General features: G+C 52.0%; 1 protein-coding gene across 1 annotated transcript; it reads right to left on the bottom strand.

Moving 5' to 3' along the window:
• Window positions 1-27,177, bottom strand: eif3f (eukaryotic translation initiation factor 3, subunit F). Its single transcript, XM_052009342.1, has 8 exons — window positions 27,018-27,177; window positions 18,890-18,960; window positions 11,035-11,114; window positions 4,812-4,949; window positions 2,710-2,801; window positions 2,091-2,227; window positions 953-1,066; window positions 1-196 (listed from the first exon to the last, which is right to left on the bottom strand). Exons 1-8 carry the CDS (start codon window positions 27,124-27,126, stop codon window positions 119-121), a joined length of 819 nt encoding a protein of 272 aa, XP_051865302.1. The 5' UTR covers window positions 27,127-27,177; the 3' UTR covers window positions 1-118.

The raw sequence follows: 27,177 nt of genomic DNA, 5'->3' as shown, positions 1-27,177 counted from the left end.
TTCCAGCAAAGAACAATTTAATAGCTTGGGGCTGGAGGGGAGGGGGTTGGCATTCTCACAGCACACGAGGTAGGCAGGGCGGCCTGGTCCATTCGGGGAGAAGGTCCCGCCCAACACTTCACAGAGCCACCAGCTTCTCATTCAGCGAGATCTGTGCCTGGGTCAGGTTTGACAGATATGTCACCATCAGGAGATCCTGCCCAGAGAAATGGGGAAAGAGAGAGAGAAGAGTTCTTAACCTCACACATCACCCTGCAGCTCACATCCAGGTAACCAGATGTGGCCATAACTCTGCCCACCAAAACCCCTCGATAAGATCACAGCCCATAACTCACTCTGAGGATCTGCTCGACACACAAACAGCCCGAACTCTTGGCCAGAATCCAGCCCCAGGTGTCGGTTACTGTGCACATAAACCCTGACACTCTCACATTGATCCCAAGCCTGTGACTCACCCCTGGGGATCTGTTGTTCAATGTATAAAACCCCTGAACTCTTCCATTCCAGACGGTAACTCACAGCCCCGGAGCTGCTACTGAACAACCAAACCCCTGAGGTTCCCCGATAACGTTGTACCCTGCAACTCATCTGTTACCCCAAACATCCCAAACCCTTCAAGTTCCAGCCTGCAACATGCCCTGGGAGTCAGTTATTCCAGACATAATCCACTCCGACCCCTTGATGATATTCCAGTCTGCATCTCATGCCTAGGGATCTGTTGTCTGATGGTTGGACCCAGTGAACCCTCGATGGGACCCCACTCTGTGTCCCACTCCCACCATGTGTTACCCCAGGGTGGGACCCAGTGACCCCGACGGGACCCCACCCTGACCCACTCACACCGTGTGTTACCCCAGGGTGGGACCCAGTGACCCCAATGGGACCATGGGACCCCACCCTGTGTCCCACTCCCAAGTTGGGACCCAGCGAAGCCAGCACCCGTCAGACTCACATTGATGTTGCTGTTGAGCATCGTCTCGAAGTCCTGGGCTGAGATCTTGGGCACCTTGTTCACCAGGTCAATGAGGAACCGTCCCACCGAGTTATCAGGGCTGACCTTTCCCGACTGTGGGGGGTGGGGCAGGAGAGAGGCAGGTGGATTAGTGCACCCTGGACGGGCGGTGTCACCACCCCCCACCCCCATCCGGCCTGAGGCCACCGTCCAATCCCTGTAGGGCAGAGTGGTGCGAGACCCCCCACCCAACCATCCCACCATTTTGTACCTGCATTTGACCTCCCTCCACCCCTCCGACAGCCACACACCCCTTGTTGCCGGGACACTGCAGCCAGGCGAGGATTCCCGCCCATTTACCCAGCGCTGTTGTAACTCCCAGGATTCATGGGGCCGGGAACTGGACGCACCACTCAGGGCAAGCCGGGGGGTGGGTGGGGGGGGGGTGGTGTCAGGACAAAATGTTCGGGCACCATGCGCTGGTGGGAGGGGGGTGGGGAAGTGGGATGTGGGGCCAGATGCTGGACGATGGCCCCTGTCCATCAGGGATCCAGTGCGTGGGGGGGGGGGGGGGGGGGTGGAGGAGGAGGGGGGGTGAGGAGGAGGGGGGGTGAGGAGGGGGGGTGAGGAGGAGGGGGGGTGGAGGAGGAGGGGAGGAGGAGGGGGGGAGGAGGAGGAGGGGGGGAGGAGGAGGAGGGGGGAGGAGGAGGAGGGGAGGAGGAGGAGGGGAGGAGGAGGAGGGGAGAGGAGGAGGGGGGAGGAGGAGGAGGGGGGAGGAGGAGGAGGGGGGAGGAGGAGGAGGGGGGAGGAGGAGGAGGGGGGAGGAGGAGGGGGAGGAAGGGGGGGAGGAGGGGGGGAGGAAGGGGGGGAGGAAGGGGGGGAGGAGGGGGGAGGAAGGGGGGGAGGAGGGGGGGAGGAGGGGGGGAGGAGGAGGAGGGGGTGAGGAGGAGGAGGGGGTGAGGAGGAGGAGGGGGTGAGGAGGAGGAGGGGGTTGAGGAGGAGGAGGGGGGGAGGAGGAGGAGGGGGGGAGGAGGAGGAGGGGGGGAGGAGGAGGAGGGGGGGAGGAGGAGGGGGGGAGGAGGAGGGGGGGGAGGAGGAGGGGGGGGAGGAGGAGGGGGGAGGAGGGCCCGGCACTCACCAGCACCTCCTCGGCGTACTGCAGCACGGTGGTGAGCATGTCCTGGATGCGGGCAGCGGAGGTGCCCACCTGCTCCAGCTCGGTGGCCAGGCTGACGGTGCGGCTGGGGCTGCTCCTCGTCTTCTGGATCAGGTCCACTGCGGGCGGGGAGGCAGCAGGTCAGAGCCGGGAGGCGAAGGGGGGAGCGAGGTAAAGGCGACACAGCAGAACCTGGGGGGGAGGGGGTGGGGTGGGGGGCAGTGGGAGGGGAGCAGGTTGGGGGGTGAGGGGAAGGGGACGTGAGGGGGGAGGGGGCAAGGGTGGAGGAGGGGACGAGGGAGAAAGGGAGGGCACGAGGGTAAGGAACGAGGGGGAGGGGCGGGGGTGAGGGTGAGGGGGGAGGGGACGAAGCAGGGGGGAAGTGACGTAAGGGGGTTAAGGGACGCAAGGGGGTTAAGGGACGCAAGGGGGTTAAGGGACGCAAGGGGTGGGGGTGGAGGGGGCAGATGGGACGCGAGGGGGGAGGGGACACGGGGTGGGGCAAAGGGGAGGGGGCGAAGGTGAGTGGGGAGGGGTCAAGGGGGAAGGGGCGAGTTGGGGAAGGTGGGGGGAGGGCTCCCTCTTCCGAACGTCTCCCTACCTCCAATCCTCTCGGTGTCATAGTAGACGTAATTGACGGTCAGGGGTGTGAACATCACCCCCATGGTCTTCCCTGGGACCCCCAAGGGGGCGCTGTGAACCAAGGGGAGAGAGGTGATCAATGGAGTCCTTCACCCACGGCTCCCTCACCCCCATCCCCCCCGCAGGGAACTCCCACCCCTCCCTCGCACCCACACCCCAGGAGCCACCACAGCCACCCCACCCCGTCCCCACGGCTCCCTCACCCCCACCCCCTCCCCACCCCTCCCCCCGGCTCCCTAACCCCACCCCCCTCACCTGGGAACCCCCACACCCACCCCAGCCTTCCCTCTCACCTCCAGTCCCTCCCCCTGGAATTCCTCTACCAAACCCAGCCCACAGCTCCCTCTCACCCCCCACTCCTGCCCGACCCCATCCCGCCCCCAGGTCCGTCCTCCGCGCGGGGGACAGAACAGGGCAGCACAGGAATGGGCCCTTCTGCCCACGAGGTTGGGCGGAACAAACGAAACTGGTCACGAAACCCCTCGCTGAACTAACCACAGTGTCCACATCGGTCCGCTCCCTGCACACCCACGGGCCTGTCTGAGACACCTCGGTCGTATCTGTCTCCAGCCCCAACCCTGGCAGTGTATTCCAGGCACCCACTGCTCTCTGTGTAACAAAACTTGCCCCACACACATCCCCTGTTAACTTTACCCCCCTCTCACCTTAAATGCATGCCCTCTGGCACTGGACATTTTCACAAGATGTGAGGTGTTGCATTTTGGAAGGACAAATCAAGGTAGGACATACACAGTAAACGGTAGGGCACTGAGGAGTGCGGAGGAACAAAGGGATCTGGGAGTTTGGATACATAATTCCCGGAAAGTGGCGTCACAGGTAGACAGGGTTGTTAAGGCGGCTTTTGGCTTCCTGGCATTCATAAATCAAAGTATTGAGTACAGGAGTTGGGATGTTATGGTGAGGTTGTATAAGTCATTGGTGAGGCCAAATTTGGAGTATTGTGTGCAGTTCTGGTCACCTAACTATAGGAAGGATATCAGTAAGATTGAAAGAGTGCAGAGGAGATTTACTAGAATGTTGCCGGCTCTTCAGGAGTTGAGTCACAGGGAAAGATTGAACAGGTTAGGAATTTATTCCTTGGAGCGCAGAAGAATGAGGGGAGATTTGATATAGACAGAGTTAATGCGAGAAGGCTCTTTCCACCTAGATTAGGAGAGATAAGTACGAGAGGACATGGCTTTAGGGTGAAAGGGGAAAGTTTAGGGGGAACATTAGGGGGAACTTCTTCACTCAGAGAGTGGTGGGAGTATGGAACGGGCTGCCATCTGATGTGGTAAATGCGGGCTCATTCTTGAGTTTTAATTATAAATTGGATAGATACATGGACGGGGGAGGTCTGGAGGGTGCAGGTCAATGGGATGAGCAGAATAAAGTTTCGGCACAGACTAGACGGGACGAATGGCCTGTTTTCTGTGCTGTACTGTTCTATGGTCCTAAGACATCAAAGCAGAACTAGGCCATTTGGACCATTGAGCCTGCTCCGCCATTCCATCATGGCCAATGTATTTTTCCCTCTTAAATCCCATTCTCCTGCCTTCTCCCTGTAACAATTGACACCCTCATTAACCAAGACCCTCTGCTTTAAAGACACCCAATGACTTGGCCTCCACAGCAGTCTGTGGCAATGAATTCCATCGATTCACCCCCACCCCCCGCTCAACAAATTCCTCCTCATCTCTGTTCGAAAGGGACGTCTCTTTGTTCTGAGGCTGTGTCCCCTGGTCCCGGACTCTCCCACTAGTGGAAACGTCCTCTCCACAGACCCTGGGGGGAAGGTACCGGCTCTCTGTCTCTCGCAACCTGACAAACCTCTCTCGGGTCTCCCCTCAGCCTCCGCTGCTCCGGAGGAAACCACCCGAGTCTGTCTGACTCCCTTGCTCGAGCAATCGGGTCCTTGGCCGATGTCTGTGCAACTCTCCCACACCACGTGTGAGGGTCCCAGTCAGGGCGTGAGAAGCACCGAGGATGTAACCAACCCCCTCCCCCCCAAGCTCCACCCCCTGATTCCCCCGCTCACGTCTGGGTCAGTCCTGGTTCTACCTGACGTAGGCTTTGATACTCATCCTCCCATTCAGCAGGGTTGTGTCGACCGTAAGGTGCACCGGGTTCTGGGCCTCCCGGCTGTAGTACTCGTGGATCAGGACCGAGTGCTCCGTGATGTCATGTCCTGTGGCAAACCTGCAGTGAGAGCCCAGGGTAGGTCAGCTCCCGTACAACGACCGGCTCCCGATAGTATACCGACTGGGTGTACGGCACCAGCTCCCGACTGTACACCGATCGGGTGTATGGCACTGGCTCCCGACTGTACACCGACCAGGTGCATGGCACCGCCTCCCGAATGTACACCGATCGGGTGTATGGCACTGGTGCCCGACTGTACACCGGCTTCCGACTGTACACCGACTGGGTGTATGGCACCGCCTCCTGACTGTACACCGGCTTCTGAATGTACATCGACCGGGTGTACGGCACCGGCTCCTGACTGTACACCGGCTTCCGAACATACACCGACCAGGTGTACGGCACCGCCTCCCGACTGAATACCGGCTCCTTCCCAACTGTACACCAACCAGGTGTACGGCCTGACTGTACACTGAGCAGCTCCCGACTGTACATCGAGGTGTACGGCCCGACTGTACACCACACCGAGTGGGTGTATGGCACTGGCTCCTGACTGTACACCGACCGAGTGTACGGCACCAGCTCCCGACTGTACAACGACCGGCTCCCGATAGTACACCGACCGGGTGTATGGCACTGGCTTCCAACTGTACACCGATGGGGTGTATGGCACCGGCTCCCGACTGTACACTGACTGGTGTCTTGCAGTCTCACTCTCTCAGGGGGATAACTGTTCACAGACTGGGATCTACAACCCCCTCTCCCCAGGGGGTAATCAGTCCACTGACTGTTGTCATTTCATCCCCTCTCCTGGGAGGGTTATCTGTACACAGGCTGTTGTTTGTCAGTGGCTCTCTCTCTTGTTATCACAGTACTTTGACTGCTGTTTCTCAATCCCTCTCAGAGATATTTTTGCACTAACTGGTGTCATCAATCCCTCTCTCAGCGACATCTGAACACTTACTGGTGTCCGTAAAACCCTCTCCCAGGAATATATCTGCACACTGAATGGTGTCACTCAATCCCTCTATCAGGGATATCCATAAACTGACTGGTGTCAATCAATTCCACTCTCATGGATTTCTGTACAGCGACCGCAGTCCATAAAACCCTCTCTCAGGGATATATCCAACTCTCAGGAACATCAGTGTATAGTGACTGGTGTCCATCAATTCCTATCTTAGGGATATCTGTACACTGAATGATGCCTATCAATGCCTCTGTCAGGGACATTTGTACACTGACTGGTGTCTATCAATCCCTCCCTCAGGGATATCTGTAGACCGACTGGAGTCTATTTATCACCTTGTCAGAGATATCTATTTACACTGAGAGGTGTCCATCAATTCACCTGTAAGTGATATATGTATCTGTACACTGAGAGGTGTCCATCAACGTATCTCTCAGGCATATCTGTACAGTGACTGGTGTCTATCAATCACTCTCTCAGGGATACCTGTACACTGACTGGTGTCTATCAATCCCTTTCTCAGGGATATTGTGCACTGACTGGTGTCTGTCAATCCTTCACTCAGGGATATCTAAGTACACTGCCTGGTGTCTATAAATCCCTCTCGAGGGGATATCTCTACACTGACTGGTGTCTACCACTCCCTTTCTCTGGGATATCTGTACACTAACTGGTGTGTATCAATCTCACTCTCAGGAAATCTGCACACTTCCTGGTTTCTGTCAATCCCTCTCTCGGTGATGTGGGTACACTGACTGGCGTCTGTCAATCCCTCTACTGCACACATCCTGGTGTCTACCAGCCCCTCTCATCTCTCTCTCAGGGAGATCTGTACCCTAACGGGTGTCTACCTCTCCCTCTCCCAGGGATATCTGTGCACTGACTGGTGTCTATCAAAGCCCCTCTCAGGCATACCTGTACACTGACCGGTGTCGATCAATCACTCTCCCAGGGATATCTTTACAGTGACTGCTGTCTGTCAATCCCTCTCTCAGGGGAACCTGTGCACTGACAGGTGTCTGTCAATCACTCTCTCAGGGATATCAGTACACTGACTGGTGTCTTTCTCTCCCTATCTCATGGATCGCTGTACAGTGACTGCTATCAATCCCTCTCTCAGGGATATCAGTACACTGACTGGTGTCTTTCTCTCCCTATCTCATGGATCGCTGTACAGTGACTGCTGTCTATCAATCCCTTTCTCAGGGATATCTGTGCACTGACTGGTGTCCGTCAATCCTTCACTCATGGATTTCTGAGTACACTGCCTGGTGTCGATCAATCCCTCTCTCAGGGATATCTGTACACTAACTGGTGTCTGTCAATCCCTCTACTGCACACTTCCTGGTGTCTATCAGTCCCTCTCATCCCTCTCTCAGGGATATCAGTACACTGACTGGTGTCTTTCTCTCCCTGTCTCAGGGATCGCTGTACAGTGACTGCTGTGTATCAATCCCTCTCTCAGGGAAAACTGTGTACGTGAACTGCTGTCAATCAATCCCTTTCTCAAGGATATCTGTGCACTGCCTGGTGTCGATCAATCCCTCTCTCAGGGATATCTGTACACTGACTGGTGTCTGTCAAACCCTCACTCAGGAATATCTATGTACACTGATAGGTGTCCATTCATCCCTCTCTCAGGGATATCTGAGCAGTGACTGCAGTCTATAAATCCCTCTCTCAGGGAGATCTTTACCCTGACGTGGCTCTATCAATCCCTCTCTCAGGGATACCGTATCTGTGCACTGACTGCTGTCTGTCAATCCATCTCACAGGCATATCTGTACAGTGAATGGTGTCTATCAATCCCTCTCCCTGAGCTATCTGTGCAATGACTGGTGTCTGTCAACCCTCACTCGGGGATATCTATGTACACTGACTGGTGTCTATCAATCCCTCCCTGAGGGATATCTGTACACTGAATGCTACCTATCAATCCTCCTCTCAGGGATATCTATGTACATTGACGGCTATCTACCAATGGGCTATCTCAGGGATATCAGTACACTGACTGTTGTCTGTCAATCCCTCTCTGAGGGATATCTGTACACAGACTGGTGTCCATTGGTCCCTCTCTCTAGGATATCTGAACACTGAGCTGTGGCTGTCAATCCCTATCTGTACTGAGTGGTGATTATCAATCCCTCTCTCTGGGACAGCTGCACATTGACTGGTGTCTATCAATCTCTCTCTCAGGACATCTGCACACTGACTGATGTGTATCAATCCCTCTCTCAGGACATCTGCACACTGACAGGTGTCTATCAATCCCTCCCTCTAGGACATCTGTAAATTGACTGGAGTCCATCAGTCCCTCTCTCAGGGATATCTATGAACACTAACTGCTGTCTATCAATGCCTTGCTCTGGGATATTTGCACAGTGAGTGGTGTCTAACAAACCCTTCCCAGGGATAACTGTACACTCACTGGAGTCAATCAATCCCTCTCTCAGGTATATCTGTACACTGACAGCTGTCTATCTATCCATCACTCGGGGATATCTGTGCCCTGACTGGTGTCCATCAATTCATCTCTAAGCGATATCTGTGCACTGACTGGTTTCAATCAATCCCTCTCTCAGGTATATCTGCACAGTGACGTGTTCAATAACCCCTCTTGAGGTACATCAGTAAGCTGACAGGTGTCCATCAATCCCTTCCTCAGCAACATCTTTGTAGTGACTGGTGTCTGCCTCAGGGATATCTGTGACTGACTGGTGTCTCTCAATCCCTCTCTCAGGGATATCAGTACACTGACTGGTGTCTATCAATCCCTCTCCCGGAGCTATCTGTGCAATGACTGGTGTCTGTCAACCCCTCAGTCAGGGATATCTATGTACACTGATTGGTGTCGATCAATCCCTCTCTCAAGGACATCTATACACAGACTGTTGTCCATCAATCCCTCTCTCTGGGATATCTGTACACTGACTGGTGTCTGTCAAACTGTTTCTCAGGGAAATCTGAACTGACTGTTGTCCGTCTTCCCATCTCTCAAGGATATTGAATCACTGGTGTCTGTCAATCCCTCTCTCAGGGATGTCTGTGTGGGCTGATTGCTGTCTATCAATGTCTGTCTCAAGGATACCTGTCCACTGCCTGGTGTCAATCAATCCCTCTCTCAGGGATATTTGTACACTGATTGGTGTCTATTAATGCCCCTCTCAGGGATATCTGTACACTGACCGATGTCGATCAATCACTCTCCCAGGGATATCTTTACAGTGACTGGTGTCTGTCAATCACTCTCTCAGGGATATCAGTACACTGACTGGTGTCTTTCTCTCCCTATCTCAGGGATCACTGTACAGTGACTGCTGTCTATCAATCCCTCTCTCAGGGACATCTGTACACTGACAGGTGTCAATCAATCCCTCTCTCAGGGATAACAGTGTATGTGGACTGATGTCAATCAATCCCTTTCTCAGGGATATCTGTGCCCTGACAGGTTTCAATCAATCCCTCTCTCAGGCATATCTGCACTGTGACGTGTTCAACAACCCCCCTGAGGTACATCAGTAAACTGACTGGTGTCCATCAATCACTCCCTCAGCAACATCTTTGCAGTGACTGGTGCCTGTCAATCCTTCTCTCAGGGATATCTGTGACTGACTGGTGTCTCTCAATCCCTCTCTCAGGATATTTGTACATTGACTGGTGTCTATCAATCCCTCTCCCAGAACTATCTGTGCAATGACCGGTGTCTGTCAACCCCTCAGTCAGGGATATCTATGTACACTGATTGGTGGATATCTATGTACACTGATTGGTGTCGATCAATCGCTCTATCTGGGATAGCTGTACACTGACTGGTGTCCATCAATCCCTCTCTCAGGGGCATTTGTACGCTGACTGGTGTCTATCATTGACTCACTCAGCGATAGCTATGGAGACTGACTGGTGTCTATCAACCCCTCTCCCAGAGCTATCTGTGCAATGACTGGTGTCTGTCAACCCTCAGTCAGGGCTACCTATGTACACTGATTGGAGTCTATCAATCCCTCTCACAGGGATATCTGTACACTGACTGGGGTTTATCAATCCCTCTTTCTGGGTTAACTGTACAATGACTGTTGCCCATCAATCCTTCTCGCAGGGATATCTGTACACTCACTGGTGTCGATCAATCACTCTCAAGGATATCTGTACACTGACTGGTGTTCTTCAATCACTCTCTCAGGAATATATGTACACTAACTGGTGACTATGAATCACGTTCTCAGGGATATTTGTACACTGACTGGTGTCTGTCAATCCCCCTCTCAGGGATATCTATGTACACTGGCTGCTGTCTCTAAATCCCTCACAGGGATATTGATACATTGACAGGTGTCTATCAATCCCTCTCTCAGGGATATCTGTACACTGACTGGGGTTTATCAATCCCTCTTTCTGGGATAACTGTACAATGACTGTTGCCCATCAATCCTTCTCGCAGGGATATCTGTACACTCACTGGTGTCGATCAATCCCTCTCTCAAGGATATCTGTACACTGACTGGTGTTCTTCAATCACTCTCTCAGGAATATATGTACACTAACTGGTGACTATGAATCACGCTCTCAGGGATATTTGTACACTGACTGGTGTCTGTCAATCCCCTTCTCAGGGATATCTATGTACACTGGCTGCTGTCTCTAAATCCCTCACAGGGATATTGATACATTGACAGGTGTCTATCAATCCCTCTCTCAGGGATATCTGTGCACTGACTGGTGTCTACCTCTCCCTCTCTCAGGGATATCTGTACACTGACTGCTGTCTATCAACCCCTCTCTCAGTGATATCTGTGCACTGACTGGTGTCCATAATTCCCTTACTCAGGGATATCTGTACACTGACTGGTGTCTGTGAATCCCTCTCTAAGGGATATCTGTATACTGACAAATATCTATCAATGCCCCTCTCATGGATATCTATGTACATTGACTGGTGTCTATCAATCCCTCTCAGGGATATCTGTGCACTGACTGGTGTCTATCTCTCCCTCTCTCAGGGATATCTGTACACTGACTGCTGTCTATCAACCCCTCTCTCAGTGATATCTGTGCACTGACTGGTGTCTATCAATCCCTTCTCAGGGATTTACCAGGACACTGACTTGTGTTAGAACAACCTTTGACTACGTATAATTGAGCTCAAAGTGTGTCGGCTGTGTGTATTCAACTCACCAGCCAACGATCACCTCATTGGGAGCCACTTTCCGATGCAGTTCGTACATGTTCTTTGCAAATTCCATGTCGACTGCCACCTGCAGGTGAAAGGGGAGATGGTGAGGAGTCCCCAGCCAGGACCTTAGTTTCGGCAGTCTGTGGGGGTATCAGTTGCGTTGGTCTGTGGAGTGCTGTGTTGGATTCGAATGTTTGAAATCATGTATGGTGCTTAATGCACCTCGAGTGGCTGCACAAGGAATGGTCGCTTCCGGGCTCATTGGTTCGTCCATCAGATGAATATATGGTTTCTCATTGGTTGGTTTTGCCACAGGTATCAAATAGGTTTGCTGATTGGACTATAGTTAGTTAAGGAGTACCTCTCATCTCAGGTATAAAATGTGTCGTTTTTTTGTTCATTGCTTCTTACTTTTTACCTTTAATTTATCATGTTAAACAGTTGTTTACTAAATGGTCCCCCCAGTCTCTATCATTGATTGGCCGAATTAATGCAGTTAAGATGAACATTTTACCAAAATTTTTGTATTTATTTCAAGCGGTTCCAACTTTGATCTCGAAATCCTTTATTGATACTATTGATTCTAAAATTCTTTCACATATATGGCAGTATAAAAACCCAAGGTTAAATTTTTCTTTTAAATTTTATTTACAGTGTGGTAGTAGGCCCTTCCGGCCCAACGAGTCCGTGCCGCCCATTTTAAACCCAAATTAACCTACCTGTACGTCTTTGCAATGTGGGAGGAAACCGGAGCACCTGGAGGAAACCCACGCAGACACAGGAGAACGTACAACGGGAATGGAACCCCAATTGCTGGCGCTGTAATAGCGTCGTGATAACTGCTACGCTACCGTGCCGGTAAGAAGTATTTACAAAAATTAAAAAAGGATGGCAGTATGGTTTTGCCTAACTTTAGATTTTACTATTGGGCAATTAATATTAGATATTTAATTTTCTGGGCACAAGATTTAGATGTAATTCAATGTCCTCGATGGGTGTATCTTGAGCATGAATCCGTGCAAGGATTTTCATTAGCTTCTACTTTAGGAGCCTCACTCCCTTCTGCACTTACTAAATTGAGTAAACAAATGCCTAACCCAAAAGTTAAACATACAATGCGAATATGGTTTGAATTTCCTAAATTTTTCGGATTGAATAAATTCATTTTATCAAGTCCTATCCAATCTAATTTTTTCTTTCAACCATCCAGAATTGATTTAGTTTTTTCTCTATGGAAAATGAAGGGAATAACATGCTTTCATGATTTATTCATTGATAACTGTTTTTTGTCTTTTGAACAGCTGTCCAATACAATTTGCCTAGATTACAGTTTTTTCCGATATTTACAGATTAGAAATCTTTTAAAAGTTATATTACCTTCTTTTCCAATACCATATAAAATTGAAATTATGGAAAAAATCTTAGGTTCTAATCCTTATCAGAAGGGCTTGATAGCAATAATTTATGATCTGATTATGAAAATATGTCCAGAGACACTTGATAAAATTAAGAATGAATGGGAAAGAGAACTCCAGATACTCTTAACTACAGAGACATGGAAGAAAATTCTCCAATTAGTTAATACATGTTCAATGTGTGCCAGACACTCTTTGACCCAGGACCCACATGTCGAAGGACAAGTTAGCCCTTTTTTTATCACCATAAAAATCCTACATGTGACAGATGTAATTCGGAGGTGGCTTCCCTGACACATATGTTTTGGTCCTGTCCTCTTTTGAAAAAATATTGGAAAGACATTTTTAACATTATTTCAACTGCATTGAATATTGATTTACAACCCCATCCTATTACTGCAATTTTTGGGTTACCAGTGATGGATTCTGGCCACTTATCTGCTCCTGCTTGTCGTATGATTGCTTTTGTTACATTAATGGCCAAGAGGTCCATTCTGTTTAAATGGAAGGATCCTGTACCCCCTACTACATTTCAATGGTTTTCTCAAACTATAACATGTTTAAACTTGGAGAAAATTAGGAGCGGTACTGTTGATCCTTCACTTCAACTTGAGGAAGGTTGGAGTCCATTTATTCAGTATCTCCACATGATATAAGCTGACCTTTTTCGAATCCCTTTCAATAACCTTAGAAGATAGAGGAGCAGAGTTAACGACATGTTTTTTTTAAATCGAAGAAATATTAGTCCAGTTTTATTTTTGAAGTTTTTTGGTTTGCTTTTGTTTCTTTTTTTTTTGATTTGCGGGTTCTTTTTTCATATAATTAAATTTCTTTTCAATTTTTTTGTATCATGGTCAGTTAGCAAGAGCACGGGAGGCCCAGATTATATTTTACTCCTTGTGAATATGTATATTAACTATTATTACTGTTACCCAGATCTCTCCGCACCATCTGTACAATCATTAATGTTGTGGATATTAATTTGAATTAATTTGGAATTCAATAAAAAGATTGAAAAAGAAAGAATTGCTTCTCATGCCTCGCTCTCCTGCGCGCCTCCATCTCTCTGTCACCCTCTCGCCCACCTCCAATCTCCCCCCCCGCGCCTGCCTCCAATGTCTCTCCCTCGCGCCCGCCTCCATCTCCCACTGCGTCCGCCTCCAACCCTCCCTCCCGCCCGCCTCCATCTCTCTCCCTCCCACGTGCCTGCCTCCATCTCCCTCCCGCGTGCCTGCCTCCATCTCTCTCTCGTACTTCTGTGAGTGTGCTAGTGTTCGAGTGCAGGGGGCAGGATGACCTGGGTGCGAGGTAACCAAGGTATCGTCTCTACAGACATGAGGACCCTGCGGTGCCCGAGGCAACGGTCACATGACAGGGTCGACCTGGACAAAGGTTCGACGCAGGCATGGGGCGGAGGGAGGTGTGACCAGGCGATGAAAGAGCGAGCGCACCGGGTGGTGAGGATCTCTTGGATTTGGGACTCACCACAGATCAGGTCGCGACTGACGCCGTGGAGTGACAGGAACGGTGAAAACGGGCTCAGGCGCGCTTCCGAGACAGGTGGCGCTCGTCGAGACCCAGCAGCAAAGCGTGTTTCGTGCTGCACTGAGCGCGAGGATGATTTCTGTCGGATCCGCGGACAATCCTGCTTAACTCTGGCGCAGGAACCGTGCATGGTTCCGGCTGTCCTATTGCTGGAATGACTCAGGACAACGTCACTGGGACTGCAGGGTTTCAGCTACAAGGAGAGGCCGGATAGGCTGGGATTTCTTCCCCCCACCTCTCCGGAGCGCAGGAGGCTGGGGGTGGAAGAACCACACACAGGTTTACAAAACCACAAGGGGCATTAATAAGGTGGACGGTCACGGCCTTTTTCCCTGCCCCACCTGGGTAGAGGAGTGTAGTGGTTAGTGTGACACTGTTACAGCGCCACCGACCCAGGTTGAATTCCGGCCGCTGTCTGTGAGGGGTTTGTACGTTCTCCCCGTGCCTGCGTGGCTTTCCTCCGGGTGGTCCGGTTTCCTCCCATATTCCAAAGACGTACGGGTCAGGAAGTTGTGGGCATGCTATGTTGGCGCCAGAAGCGTGGCGACACTTGCGGGCTGCCCCCAGAACACTCTACACAAAAGATACATTTCACTGTGTGCTTCGATGTACGTGTCACTGATAAAGAGATCTTAACCTTGAAACTAGAGGGCATGGGTTCAAGGTGAGAGGGAGAAGGTTTAGGGGACAGCAGACAGGGTGGTTTGTACACGGGATGGGCTGCCATAGGAGGTTGTGAAGGTGGCTACAATTACAACGTTTGGAAGGCACTGGGACAGGAAAGGTTTGGAGGGATGTAGGCCAAACTGGATGAGCCAACTTGGTTGGTATGGATGAGATGACCTGGAGGGCCTGCTGCCAACCTCCATTGCTCTGTGAGACTCGAAATGGTAAGACTTTGGTCAGGGCCCATTCAAGTCTTGTGTGGGTGCAGCTATAGTCAGCGTCGTGCAGCACAGAGAGAGGCCCTTCAGCCCAACTGGTCCGTGCCAACCATGTTAGCCCCATTTGCCCGCGTTTGGCCCCACAACCTTCTAGACCTTTCCAGTCCACCCACCTGCCCAACTGTCTTTCAACAGCTGCAATCGTACCTGCCTCAACCACTTCCTCTGGTTGCTCAGCGTGACAAAAAAAAGTCGCCCCTCAGGTTCCCGGTGAATCTCCCCCCCTCAGACCTACGCCCTCTCATTTTCGATTCCCCCGCGCCCCCCCCCCCCCAGGACCCTGGGAAGAAAGACCCAGTGCATTCCGCCCCTTATCTCTGCCCCTTGTGGCTTTGCACACCTCTGCCCGTACACCTGTGCACTCTGGCCACACTCCGAGAAGGAGGCGGAGGCTTCGGTGTTGGTATTGGATTATTATTGTCACTTGTACCAAGGTACAGTGAAAAACTTGTCTTGCAGACCGATCGTACAGGACAATTCATTACACAGTGCATTGAGGCAGCACAGGTAAAAACAATAACAGTACAGAGTAAAGTGTCACAGCTACAGAGAAAGTGCAGTGCAATAAGGTGCAAGGTCATAACAAGGTAGATCGTGAGGTCAGAGTCCATCTCATCGTATAAGAGAACCATTCAATAGTCTTATCACAGTGGGGTAGAAGTTGTCCTTAAGTCTGGTGGTATGTGCCCTCAGGCTCCTGTACCTTCTACCTGATGGAAGAGGACCAGGTACAGAAGAGGGGCAACGAGATGCCACCCCGGTTGGAGGGCGTCAGCTGCGAGGAGAGGCTGGGGTTATTATCTTTGGAGTGTCGGGAGGCTGAGGGGAGACCTGATCGAGGTTTATAAAATGACGGGAGGCAGAGAATAGGGTATTCAGAGTCCTTTCTCCCTCAGGGCAGACATGTGAAATACTAGAGGAGACATGTTTAAGGTCTGAGGGGGAAAGTTTTGAAAGACACGTACATGAAGAGGTTGTTTTTTGGTCATCCGCGGGGAAAGGTGTCCGGAACGCACTGCCAGGGGTGGGGGTGGAGACAGCGAGGAGTTTGGGCCGCTGGAGATCAATGGCCCTGGTCGGAAAAGTGCCGACAGGGATTCAGCGCAGACACGCGTCTGGGGAGGGGCTCAGAGAAAAACGATTGTAGCCGTGAGGGAGGGAACCCAGGAAACGAGGCCAGTGACGGGAGAGGGGCACCCTTGCCCCGAGGGGAGGGGGAGCGCATGGCACGCCTCCCTCCAAACTGCCCGAGAGGAGCCGAGAGCACTCGGGAGCAAATCTCCGGCAGGGTGGGAATACTGGGAGACTCCTCAGGTCCCGCTAGCGTTAACTGGGACACAGTCCACAGTTCCAGCAGTGGTGCTGGTGGGAACACTGGAGACACAGGTGCCGGAAATTTGGAGCAACGCACAAAGACCACAAAAGGAGCAGGAATAGGCCGTTCGGCCCATCCAGTCTGCTCCGCCATTCGATCATGGCTGATTTTATTTTCCCTTCTCAACCCCCGTTCTCCTGCTTTCTCCCCGTAATTTTTGACACCCTGACCCCTCAAGGACCTCTGCTGTAAATATACCCAATGACTCGGCCTCCACAGCCGTCTGCGGCTGTGAATTCCACTAGTTCACCACCCTCTGGCTAAAGAAATCCCTTCGCCTTCCTTACTTCTGACTCAACCTGCAAGTTAACCTTTAGGGAATCCTGCACTGGGACGTCCAAGTCCCTTTTTCACCTCCGATTTTTGAATTTGCTCCCCATTTAGAAAATAGTCTATGCTTTTATTACTTCTACCAACATGCATGACCGTACACTTCCCAACACTAGAGCTGTAGAAGATCCTCCTATTCGGAGGCTGTGCCCTCTGGTCCTAGACTCTCTCACTACTGGAAATGTCCTCTCCATGTCCACTCTATCCAGGCCTTTCAATGACTCATCCTTCTAAACTCGTGAGTACAGGCCCAGAGCCATCAAACGCCCCTCGTGCATTAACCCTTTCATCACCGGGATCATTCTCATAAAACTCCTCTGGACCCTCTCCGACACCAGCACATCCTTCCTTAGATATGGAGACCAAAACTGCTCACAAATGTGGTCTGATCAACACCTTATAAAGCATCACATCCTTGCTTTTATATTCCCGTCCTCTCGAAATGAATGCTAACATTGCATTTGACTTCCTTACCAAGATATCTTTATTAGTCACGCGTACATCAAAACACACACAGTGAAATACATCTTTTTTGCGTAGTGTTCTGGGGGCAGCCCGCAAGTATCGCCACGCTTCCGGCGCCAACATAGCATGCCCACAACTTCCTAACCTGTACGCCTTTGGAATGTGGGAGGGAACCGGAGCACCCGGAGGAAACCCACACAGACACGGGGAGAAGGTACAAACTCCTTGCAGACAGCAGCCAGAAATCAACACGGGTCGATGGCACTGTAAAGCGTTACACTAACCGCTACACTACCGTGCCTGCCCACTCAACCTGCAAGTTAACCTTTAGGGAGTCCTGTACTAGGACTCCCCAAGTCCCTTTACACCTCTGATGTCCGAATTCGCTCCACCTTTAGAAAATGGTCTACGTCTTTAGTCCTTCTACCAAAGTACATGACCATACACTTCCCAACGCCATGTTCCATCTGCCACTTCTTTGCACATTCTCCCAACTTGCAGTCCTTCTGCAGACTCCCTGCTTCCTCAACATCACCTGCCCTCCACCTGTCTTTGTATCATCCGCAAACTTGGCCACAAAGCCCTCAATTCCTTCATCCAGATCATTGACGTGTAACGTGAAAAGTAGCGGACCCAACACCGACCCCTGCGGAACACCACTAGTCACCGGCAGACAATCAGAAAAGGCCCCCTTTGTTCCCACTCTTTGCCTTCTGCCAGTCAGCCAATCTTCTATCCATGCTGGTACCTTTCCTGTAATACCGTGGGCTCCTATCTTGTTTAGCAGCCTCGTGCAGTACCTTGTCAAAGGCCTCCTGAAAATTCAAGTAAACAACATCCACTGACTCTCCTTTGTCTATCCTGCCTGTTACTTCCTCAAAGAATTCCGACAGATTGGTCAGGCAAGATCCTCCCCTTAAGGAAACCATGCTGACTTCGGCCTATTTTATCATGTGCTTCCAAGTACCCTGAAACCTCATCCTCAATGACGGACTCTAACATCTTACCAACCACTGAAGTCAGGGCTACCCGGCTGATAATTCCCTGTCTTTTGCCTCCCTCCCTTCTCGAAGGGTGGAGTGACATTCGCGAGGAGCTGGAACAACTCAGCGGGTCAGGCAGCATCCGTGGAGGGAAATGGACAGTCGACGTTTCCGGACGAGACCCTTCATCTGGACTGAAAGAGGGGAGAAGGCAGGATGAAAGGTCGGGGGGGGTGGGGAGAGGTAGGTAGGGGGCAGGGTAAAAGGGAATGATGCGAGAAGCTGGGAGGCAAAGAGCTGAAGGACGGGAGAGGGCAGTGGACCATGGAACAAAGGGAAGGAGGTGGGGAACCAGATGGAGGTGGTGGGCTGACCGTGAGGGGAAAGAGAAGGGGAGAGGGGACCACAGGAAGGAGGGAAAACTAAGGAAAGGTGGGAGGGGAAAGCAGAGGGGAGGGGTTCCCGGAAGATCGAGAAATCAACTCCCTCCACGGATGCTGCCTGACCCGCTGAGTTCCTCCAGCACTTTTTACGTGCTTTGCTCCAGATTTCCAGCATCTGCAAAATCTCTTGTATCTCCACCAAGATGGTTTTTGTTTGGATCTAATTGTGTTTTATCATATAAAAATGGTGTATAATTTATGTTTTTCTTGTGAGTCACTGCTTGTCTGATGCTGTGTGCCTGGGATGCCGCCGCAAGGAGGTCTTTCATTGCAGTCGTGCACCCAACGGTAAAATGGCTGCCTGCTGTTACCTGGGTAACAGGCCCTCCGCCCGCTTGCCGATCGCAGTCGCCTTACCTCATCCTCCGACTCGTTGTGTGGGACGGAGAAGCAGTTGGTGATCTCCACGGTCTGCTTGTCCACCGTGCCTGGAGGAGGGGGGAGAAGAGAGGGAGAGGGGTGAGTCGCTGCTCCCGAGGCAGACGGGAGTGGGTGACAACTCCTGCGGCCCTGGCTTCGCGAGCCCCAGCCACCCCCCATCCCAATGAGGAGGTAAAGGGTTAAAAAAAACTAACTCTACATATAGCTGATGGAAAAATACCTCGTAAGCAAGAGCAGGCAAGCTGCTGACTCAATGTATAAGGTGTTAATTACTGTGTCAGGAATCTTGGTTTCAGACCAGGTATGCTAGACAATAAGGGTACTGGGTACAAGAAACGAGTGGGAAGCTTGTCCTAAACAATGAGGGGTGATACCTGTCTTTGAATCTCTTGATTATAACTCAATTATGCTGGACAATATTCCAAAGGCGTATGGGTAGGTTAATTTGGGTTTTAAAAAAATGGGCGGCGCGGACTCGTTGGGCCAGAAGGGCCTGTTACCGCGCTGTAAATAAAATATTTTTAAAAATTTAATTTAATTTAAAAAAATAGGTGCGATGTCTGTCCCGCGATCTCTGTGGCCTAACCGAAACTTGCGGCGCCGCATGCATTAAGTGTGCGTGACAATATCTATAAATTTCTGTCTGCTCCTTTGTACGAGGAGACCTCAGGAAGCGACTCTTAACGAGTGCTGAAGAGACCTCTCCTTAGCAGTACACTGTTAATAAAAGTGTTTTATCGAATCGACTCGTGGCACTGTGTACTTTACAGCAGACAGAAGTGAGAACTTAATTTCGGGATGACACCAAGACCTCCCTCCTCACCATCAACCCTGTCACTGCCCTCCAAGTGCCAAACATCGTAGTCAGAATACAACGACTATGTTCTCTATTAAGATGTCACTTATCATTAAGACTTTATTAGTCACATGCACATCAAAACAACAGTGAAATGCATCTTTTTGCGTCAAGTGTTCTGGGGGCAGCCCGCAAGTGTCGCCACGCTTCCGGCGCCAACATAGCATGCCCACAACTTCCTAACCTGTACGTCTTTGGAAAGTGGGAGGAGGCCCACGCAGACACGGTGGGGAGAACATACAAATTCCTTACAGGCAGCGGGCGGAATTGAACCCGGGTCACTGGCGCTGTAATAGAATTACACTAACCGCTGCGTTACTGTGCCTGCCACCTACACTACCGTGATAAGACTATTGAACGGTTCGTTTGTACTATGAGATGGACTCTAGACCTCACGATCTACCCACGCAGACACACGGGGAGGGGGAATCATGCGAACTCCTTACGGGCAGCAGCCGGAATTGAACCCGGTTCGCTGGCGCTGTAATAGCGTCATGTTAACTGCTGCGCTACTGTGCCTACTTGTGGTGATAACTCTGTTAAGTTTCAAAATAGTGAAAGACAGGGTTGGTCCACCAGTTTAAGTCTAAAGCTGGGGCAAGGCCGATTTCGGGGGCACTGGACAGGAACTGTGTAAGATGCATGGGATTCACGGGGACTTGCTAGTTTGCATTCAGAACTGGCTTGCCCATGGAAGGCAGAAGGTTGTGGTGGATAAGATTTCTTTATTAGTCACATGTACATCGAAACACACAGTGAAATGCATCTTTTGCGCGGAGTATTCTGGGGGCAGCCCACAAGTGTCACCACGCTTCTGGTGCCAACATAGCATGCCCACAACTTCCTAACCTGTACATCTTTGGAATGTGGGAGGAAACCAGAGCACCCGGAGGAAACCCACACAGACGCGGGGAGAACGTACAAGCTCTTTACAGACAGCGGCCAGAATTGAACCCAGGTTGCTAGCGCCGTAATAGCGTTACGCTAACCGCTTATTTCACCTGGAGATCCATGACCAGTGGTGTTTCGCAGGGATCCGCATTGGGACCTCTGCTGTTTGTGATGTATGTATACATGACTTGGGATGGAAATGTAGACGGGTGGGTTAGTAAGCTTGCGGATAATTGGTGGAATTGTGAATGGTGTAGGAGGATGTCACAGGATACAGAACGACAGATATGGACAAAAATACGACCGATGGAGAGTTTAATCTGGGCAAATGTGAGGTATTGCACTTTGGGAGGTCTAATGTAATTCATTAGACCTCCCAGTAGTTCAGAACATGGGACAGTACAGCACAGGACTGTCCATTCGGCCCACAATGTTGTGCCGATCTTGACGCCATTTTATACTAAATGTCCTCCTCCTGTGTATCATCCAGATCCCTCCATTCCCTTCATATTCATGAGTCTATCTAAAAGCCTCAAACTCCACCAAACTGCCTGCTTCCACTGCTACCCCTGGCAACCCATTCCAGGCACCCACCACTCTCTGTGCAGAAAACTTGCCCCACACCGCCTTTAAACTTCCCCCACTAACCTTAAAAGCACGTCCTCTGGTGTTTGATATTTCTACCCCGGGGAACAGGTTCTGACCGTCTACCCTATTGTAATGTTAAAAACCTCCATCAGGTCTCCCGTCAGCCTCTGACACTCTGAGGCGAACAACCCGAGTTTGTCCAACATTTCATTCTGGCTCATACCCTCTAATCCAGGCAGCACCCTGGTGAACCTCTTCTGCACCCTCTCCACATCCGACCTGTAACGGGGTGACCAGAACTGCAAGCAGTGCTCCAAGTGTGGTCTGACTGAAGTTTTATGAAGCTGCAGTGTGACTTCTTGACTCTTAGACTCAACACCCCGACCAACATAACATACTTCACCACCTTATCGACGTGTGTAGCCACTTTCTAAGGACCTGGACCCCAAGATCACCTCTGTACCTCAGTGCTATTAAGGGCCCCTCTGTGTACTTTCTCTTTTCATTTGACCACCCAAAATGCAACACCCTGCACTTGCCCAGATAAAACTCCACCTGCCACTTCTCCGCCCAGATTTCCAGCCGACCCATATCCCGCCGTATCCTTCAACAACCTTCCTTGCGATCCACAGCTCCTGAACCAGTCAGCCCACCAGCGTTTTCATCACGCGCATTCACGGACGACGCCGATCCCCTGCGGAACACCGCTGGTCACAGACCACCGGCCAGAATTGTACTCAACCGTTTCCACACCCCCTGAGCCTCCTATTATCGATGCACCATAGAAAGCATCCCACCTGCATGCATCACGGCTTGGGACAGCAACTACTCTGCCCAGGACCGCAAAAAACTGCAGAGTTATGGACACAGCCCAGCGCGGCACGGACACCAGCCTCCCCTCCGGGGACTCTGTCTGTACCTCTCGCTGCCTCGGAGGAGCAGCCAGCATAATCAAAGGACCCACCCACCCGGGGCATACTCTCTTCTCCCCTCTCCCATCAGGCAGATGATGATACAGGAGCCTGAGGGCACATACCACCAGGCTCAAGGACAGCATCTACCCCACTGTGATAAGACTATTAAACAGTCCACTTATACGATGAGATGAACTCTGACCTCACAATCTACCTTGTTGTAACCTTGCACCTTATTGCACTGCATTTTCTGTGGCTGTGATGCTTTACTCTGTACTGTTATGCACTCCGTACTAACTCAACACACCGTGTACTTCCCCAATGCACCCTGCACTGCCCCAATGCAGTGTGTAATGAATTGACCTGTACAATCGGTACGCAAGACAAGTTTTTCACTGTATCTCGGTAGAAGTGACAATAATAAACCAATATCAATACCTACCAAGCCATCGTGGAAGCCACGTGACTCATGAGCCAGATCAGCCTACTGCAGGGGACCTGAACCAGTGAATTCCCAGAGACAAGGACCGACGAGGAGTCGCCTGATGGGGGATGGAATCTGGACAACACGCAAGGCGTGGGGGGAGCTGCCCGCGGAGGGAGACGGGCAGCCGACGTTCCGGGTCAAGACCCTGGTCTCAGCCAAGTGTGGTTTTGCGCGCGGGAAACCGCGTCTCACAAACTGACGGAGTATTTTTTCCTGGGGGGGGGGGGGGTGGGGGGGGCCACAGAGAAGTGGACAAGGGTGGGGCAGGGGGACGTCGTCCACGTGGTCTTCGATGGGGTCCCGTGCGGTAGGCTGGTCCCGCAAGGGGAGATGCGGGTGAGCTGGCCAACCGAACACGCAGTGGGACGAGTGAAGCGGAGGGCCGTTCTTCCTTTTCCCTCTCTGGATCGAGAGGCCCGTGACCATCGGGGGCCGCCACCAGCTCCCCCCCGCCGTGGCTCGGATCGTGGACGCCCGCCGGAGTCTGTGGTTCGCGCAGAGGGTGGCGAAGGGGATCGTGCGAGGGTACGGAACATTCCTGAGGCAGGAACAGGCCCTCTGGCCCATAGTGTCTGTGCTGACCTCAGTGCCAGAATCTAAACCGATCCCATCTGCCTGCACGCGGTCTGTATCCCGATATCACTGCCTGTCCACATGCGTCTGTCTGCACGCCTCTTGAACATTCCCCTTGTATCTGCTTCCACCACCTCGAGAATGTAGAACATTACAGCACAGTAATAACTGAGGAGAGAGGGAAGAAGTGTTGTGGAGAGCAGCAAAGTAAAAAGAAAGAGGGACTGGGGAACTGTCTAAAGAATCTTCACCGAAGACCAGAGACTGGACCACGAGTACTTCTGGATATGTGGCAGATCTTCAGCAGATGGCTGGACCAGGCCTGGTAGGCGAGGGTGGTCCTGTGTGCCAGGAGGACTCCACGTCAGGGGAGGTGAGAGTTTTTGGTGGGGGTCGAGGCACTGCTGTAGTGTGGAACAGTCAGAAGCCCGGGCACCTGCAGGATCTGTGTGTCTGAGGGGCACTTTGGAGGATCAGGAGTACACTGGATGTTGGGCTCATCGTAGTGCACACAGGCTCCGGGTGTGAGAAGGCACTTGGAAGGTCGGTTTATCGGGAGGGTTACGCAGGGGCATCAGAGGGTCAGATATTAAAACTGAGGGAAGGATGTATGATGGAGGTCAGAGGAGAAATGGTGGAGGGGGCTGATGGAGAGGAAAGGTGTGGTTATGGAGGAAAGAGATGGAGCGGCAGGAGATTTGTTACGGTGAAGAATTGCACAGTGACTGGTGAATGACAAGTGACAGGAGAAGGGTTAGAGTAATTAGGCAAATGGTCTGAGGAGAATGGGTGCAATAACTCCTGAGAGAAGGGAAGGACTCTTGTGGAGATGGGTACAGTAACAAGAAAGAGGTATTGGTGTTGGTTTATTATTGTCACTTGTACCGAGGTACAGTGAAAAGCTTGTCTTACACACTGATCATATAGGTCAATTCATTACAGTGCAGTTAGATTGAGTTAGTACAGAGTGCATTGATGTAGTACAGGTAAAAATAATAACAGTAAAGTGTCACAGCTACAGAGAAAGTGCAGTGCAATAAGGTGCAAGGTCACAACAAGGTAGATCGTGAGGTCAGAGTCCATCTCATCGTGTAAGGGAACTGTTCAATAGTCTTATCACCGTGGGGTAGAAGCTGTCCTTAAGTCTGGTGCTACGTGCCCTCAGGCTCCTGTATCTTCTACCCGATGGAAGAGGAGAGAAGAGAGAATGACCCAGGTGGGTGGGGTCTTTTATTATGCTGGCTGCTTCACCAAGACAACGAGAGGTAAAGGCAGAGTCTGCTGAGGGGAGGCTGGTGTCCGTGATGTGCTGGGCTGCGTCCACAACTCTCTGCAGCTTCTTGCGGTCCTGGGCAGAGCAGTTGCTGTACCAAGCCATGATACATCCAGATAGGATGCTCTCTATGGTACATCGGTAAAAGTTGGTGAGAGGCAAAGGGGACAAACCAAATTTCTTTGGCCTCCTGAGGAAGTAGACGCATTGGTGAGCTTTCTTGGCCGTGGCATCTCCGTGATTTGACCAGGACAGTCTGTTGGTGATGTTCACTCCCAGAAACTTGAAGCTCTCAACCCTTTTGACCTCAGCACCATTGATGTAGACAGGTGCATGTAGGGCAACTGTCGAAAGAATGGCATGCTGGCCGAGGAGAGTGGTGTCAGGTGACTGAGGAGTAACTACTGGCAGGTGGAGCAGCATCTGACGGGTGGGGGGGGGGGGGGGCAAGGAATTGTCGACATTTTGGGTTGAAATCCTGAATCAGGTCTGAGAGGGGAGTGATCCGGTGTAGAGGGGAGGATAAGATCGGGAAAACGAAGGAGGCATGCATTGGGTCAGGTGGTCAGGAAATGGATTCGTCGGGTCTGGCAATCGGGAACAAGCAAATCCCTGTAAGAGGGAAATCAGGAGGGCAAAAAGGTAGCATGAGTTGGAACTGGCAGGCAAGGTTGAGGACAATCGCAAGAGCTTCACCCAGTATTATGAGTAGAACATAGAACACTACAGGCCCTTCGGCCCACAATGCTGTGCCGACATTTTATCCTGCTCGAAGATCTATCCAACCCTTCCCTCCCACACAGCCCTCCACTTCTCTGTCATTCATGTGTCTATCTAAGAGTATCTTAAATGTCCCTAATGTATCTGCCCCCACAACCTTGGCCGGCAGTGCATTCCACGCACCCACCACTCTGTGTAAAAAAACTTACCCCTGATATCCCCCTTATACCTTCCTCCACTCACCTTAAAATTATGCCCCCTCATGGTAGCCATTGTCGCCCTGGGGAAAAGTCTCTGACTGTCCACTCGATCTATGCCTCTTGCACACCTCTATCAAGTCACCTCTCACCCTCCTCTTCTCCAAAGAGAAAAGTCCTGGCTCGTTCAACCTATCCAGGCTATCAATGCTCTCCAATCCAGGCAGCATCCTGGTAAATCTCCTCTGCACCCTCTCCAAAGTTCCAACATCCTTCCTATAATGAGGCGACCAGAACTGAATACAATACTCTAAGTGTGGTCTGACTGGAGTTCTGTAGAGCTGCAACATCTCTTAGCAGCAGTTTCCAGGCACCCACCACACTCTCTGTTTAAAAAAAAAGCCTCATAAACCTGCTTTAAATCTCACCCAGCTCACCTTGAAGATGATACAAGACAGGACATGATGGTTCCATCCTGGGGGAAAAAGACAATCTATGCCCCTCATCACTTCAATCAGGTCGCCTTGCAGCTCCTGACAAAACCACCCAAGTCTGTCCGACCCAACTGCTCCCTCCAACTTGTGCTCTCTAATTCCTTCCTGGAATTGGGGGGAGGGCGACAAGAACTGCGCACGAGGTTCCAAATGCGGGCCGAAGCAACAGTTTTATACAGCAGCAACGTGACTTCCCAACTTCACGCACACACACCCCACCCGGACCGACGGGAGTCTTGCGTGCACCGTGCACCTTCCTTCATCACATTCACCTGGGCCCTGACAGCCCTCAGTACATTAATGCTCTCAAGGGTTCAGCCATTGACTTCCCTCCAGCATGTGAACCCAACCCCCCCAAAGTGCAAAACGACCTGCGACACGTCCAGATTCAACTCCATCTGCCATTTCCTGGCTGCACCAGGCTTATGTCTACTGCACAACCACAGCTCCCCAGCCGGACCCTCCTCCCTTCCAACCACCTACCCAGCGGCCCTCCCTCCCCCCCAACTCCCTCCTCTCCAACACCCTCTCACCCCTCCCCCACCGTCTCATCCTCCCTACCTCCCTACCCCACTCCCCCACCTCCCTATTCCACTTCCAACCATCTCACCTCTCCCCCACCCTCTCATCCTCCCTCCCCCTCATCCCCCTCCCCCACCCTCTCATCCTCCCTACCCCCTCCCCCACTCACTCCTCCACTACCTCCCTACCCCACACCCCCACCTCCCTATCCCCTTCCCACCCCTCCCCCACCCTCTCATCCTCCCTACTCTCCCCCACCCTCTAACCCTCCACCACCTCCCTAACCTCTCAGCCCTCCCCACCCTCTCATCCTCCATCCCCTCCCCCACCCTCATCCTCCCTACCCTCCCTACCCTTTCCCCTACCCTTGCACGACCTCACTACCCTCTCCCCACCTCCTCATCCCCCTCCTCCACCCACATCCCACCCTCGCACCCTTCCCCCACCCTCTCACCCCTCCCTACCCCTTCCCCTCCTCTCCCCATTCTCCCCCCAACCCCCTCACCCAGCAGGGTGCCCCTCCACCCCACGCACCCAGCAGGGTGCCCCCCTCACCACCCTCCCCCAGCAGGGTGCCCCACCCCCTCACCCAGCAGGGTGCCGATGCCCCTCCGCGCCTCCTCGCTGCGCCGCTCGCTGCTGTCGGCGATCGAGCACAGGACCACGGGGTGGATGCGGACAGTCGGGCCTGCCGCCATGCTGCCGTCACCTGCGGGCCGGGAGCGGACGTGACGTCAGCGGGGAAGGGG

This window comes from Pristis pectinata, chromosome 46 (assembly GCF_009764475.1).
Source record: "Pristis pectinata isolate sPriPec2 chromosome 46, sPriPec2.1.pri, whole genome shotgun sequence".
Lineage (NCBI taxonomy): Eukaryota > Metazoa > Chordata > Chondrichthyes > Rhinopristiformes > Pristidae > Pristis > Pristis pectinata.
This window is presented reverse-complemented; position numbering and strand designations above follow the sequence as displayed.

Excerpts from the sequence above, each read along its gene's own strand:
- eif3f (XM_052009342.1), bottom strand. The coding sequence starts at position 27,126 with ATGGCGGCAGGCCCGACTGTCCGCATCCACCCCGTGGTCCTGTGCTCG. Across the intron at positions 2,802-4,811 it reads AGTATCAAAGCCTACGTCAG|CGCCCCCTTGGGGGTCCCAG; the intron begins GTAGAACCAGGA and ends CTTGGTTCACAG. Across the intron at positions 2,228-2,709 it reads TGACACCGAGAGGATTGGAG|TGGACCTGATCCAGAAGACG; the intron begins GTAGGGAGACGT and ends CCCCGCCCGCAG.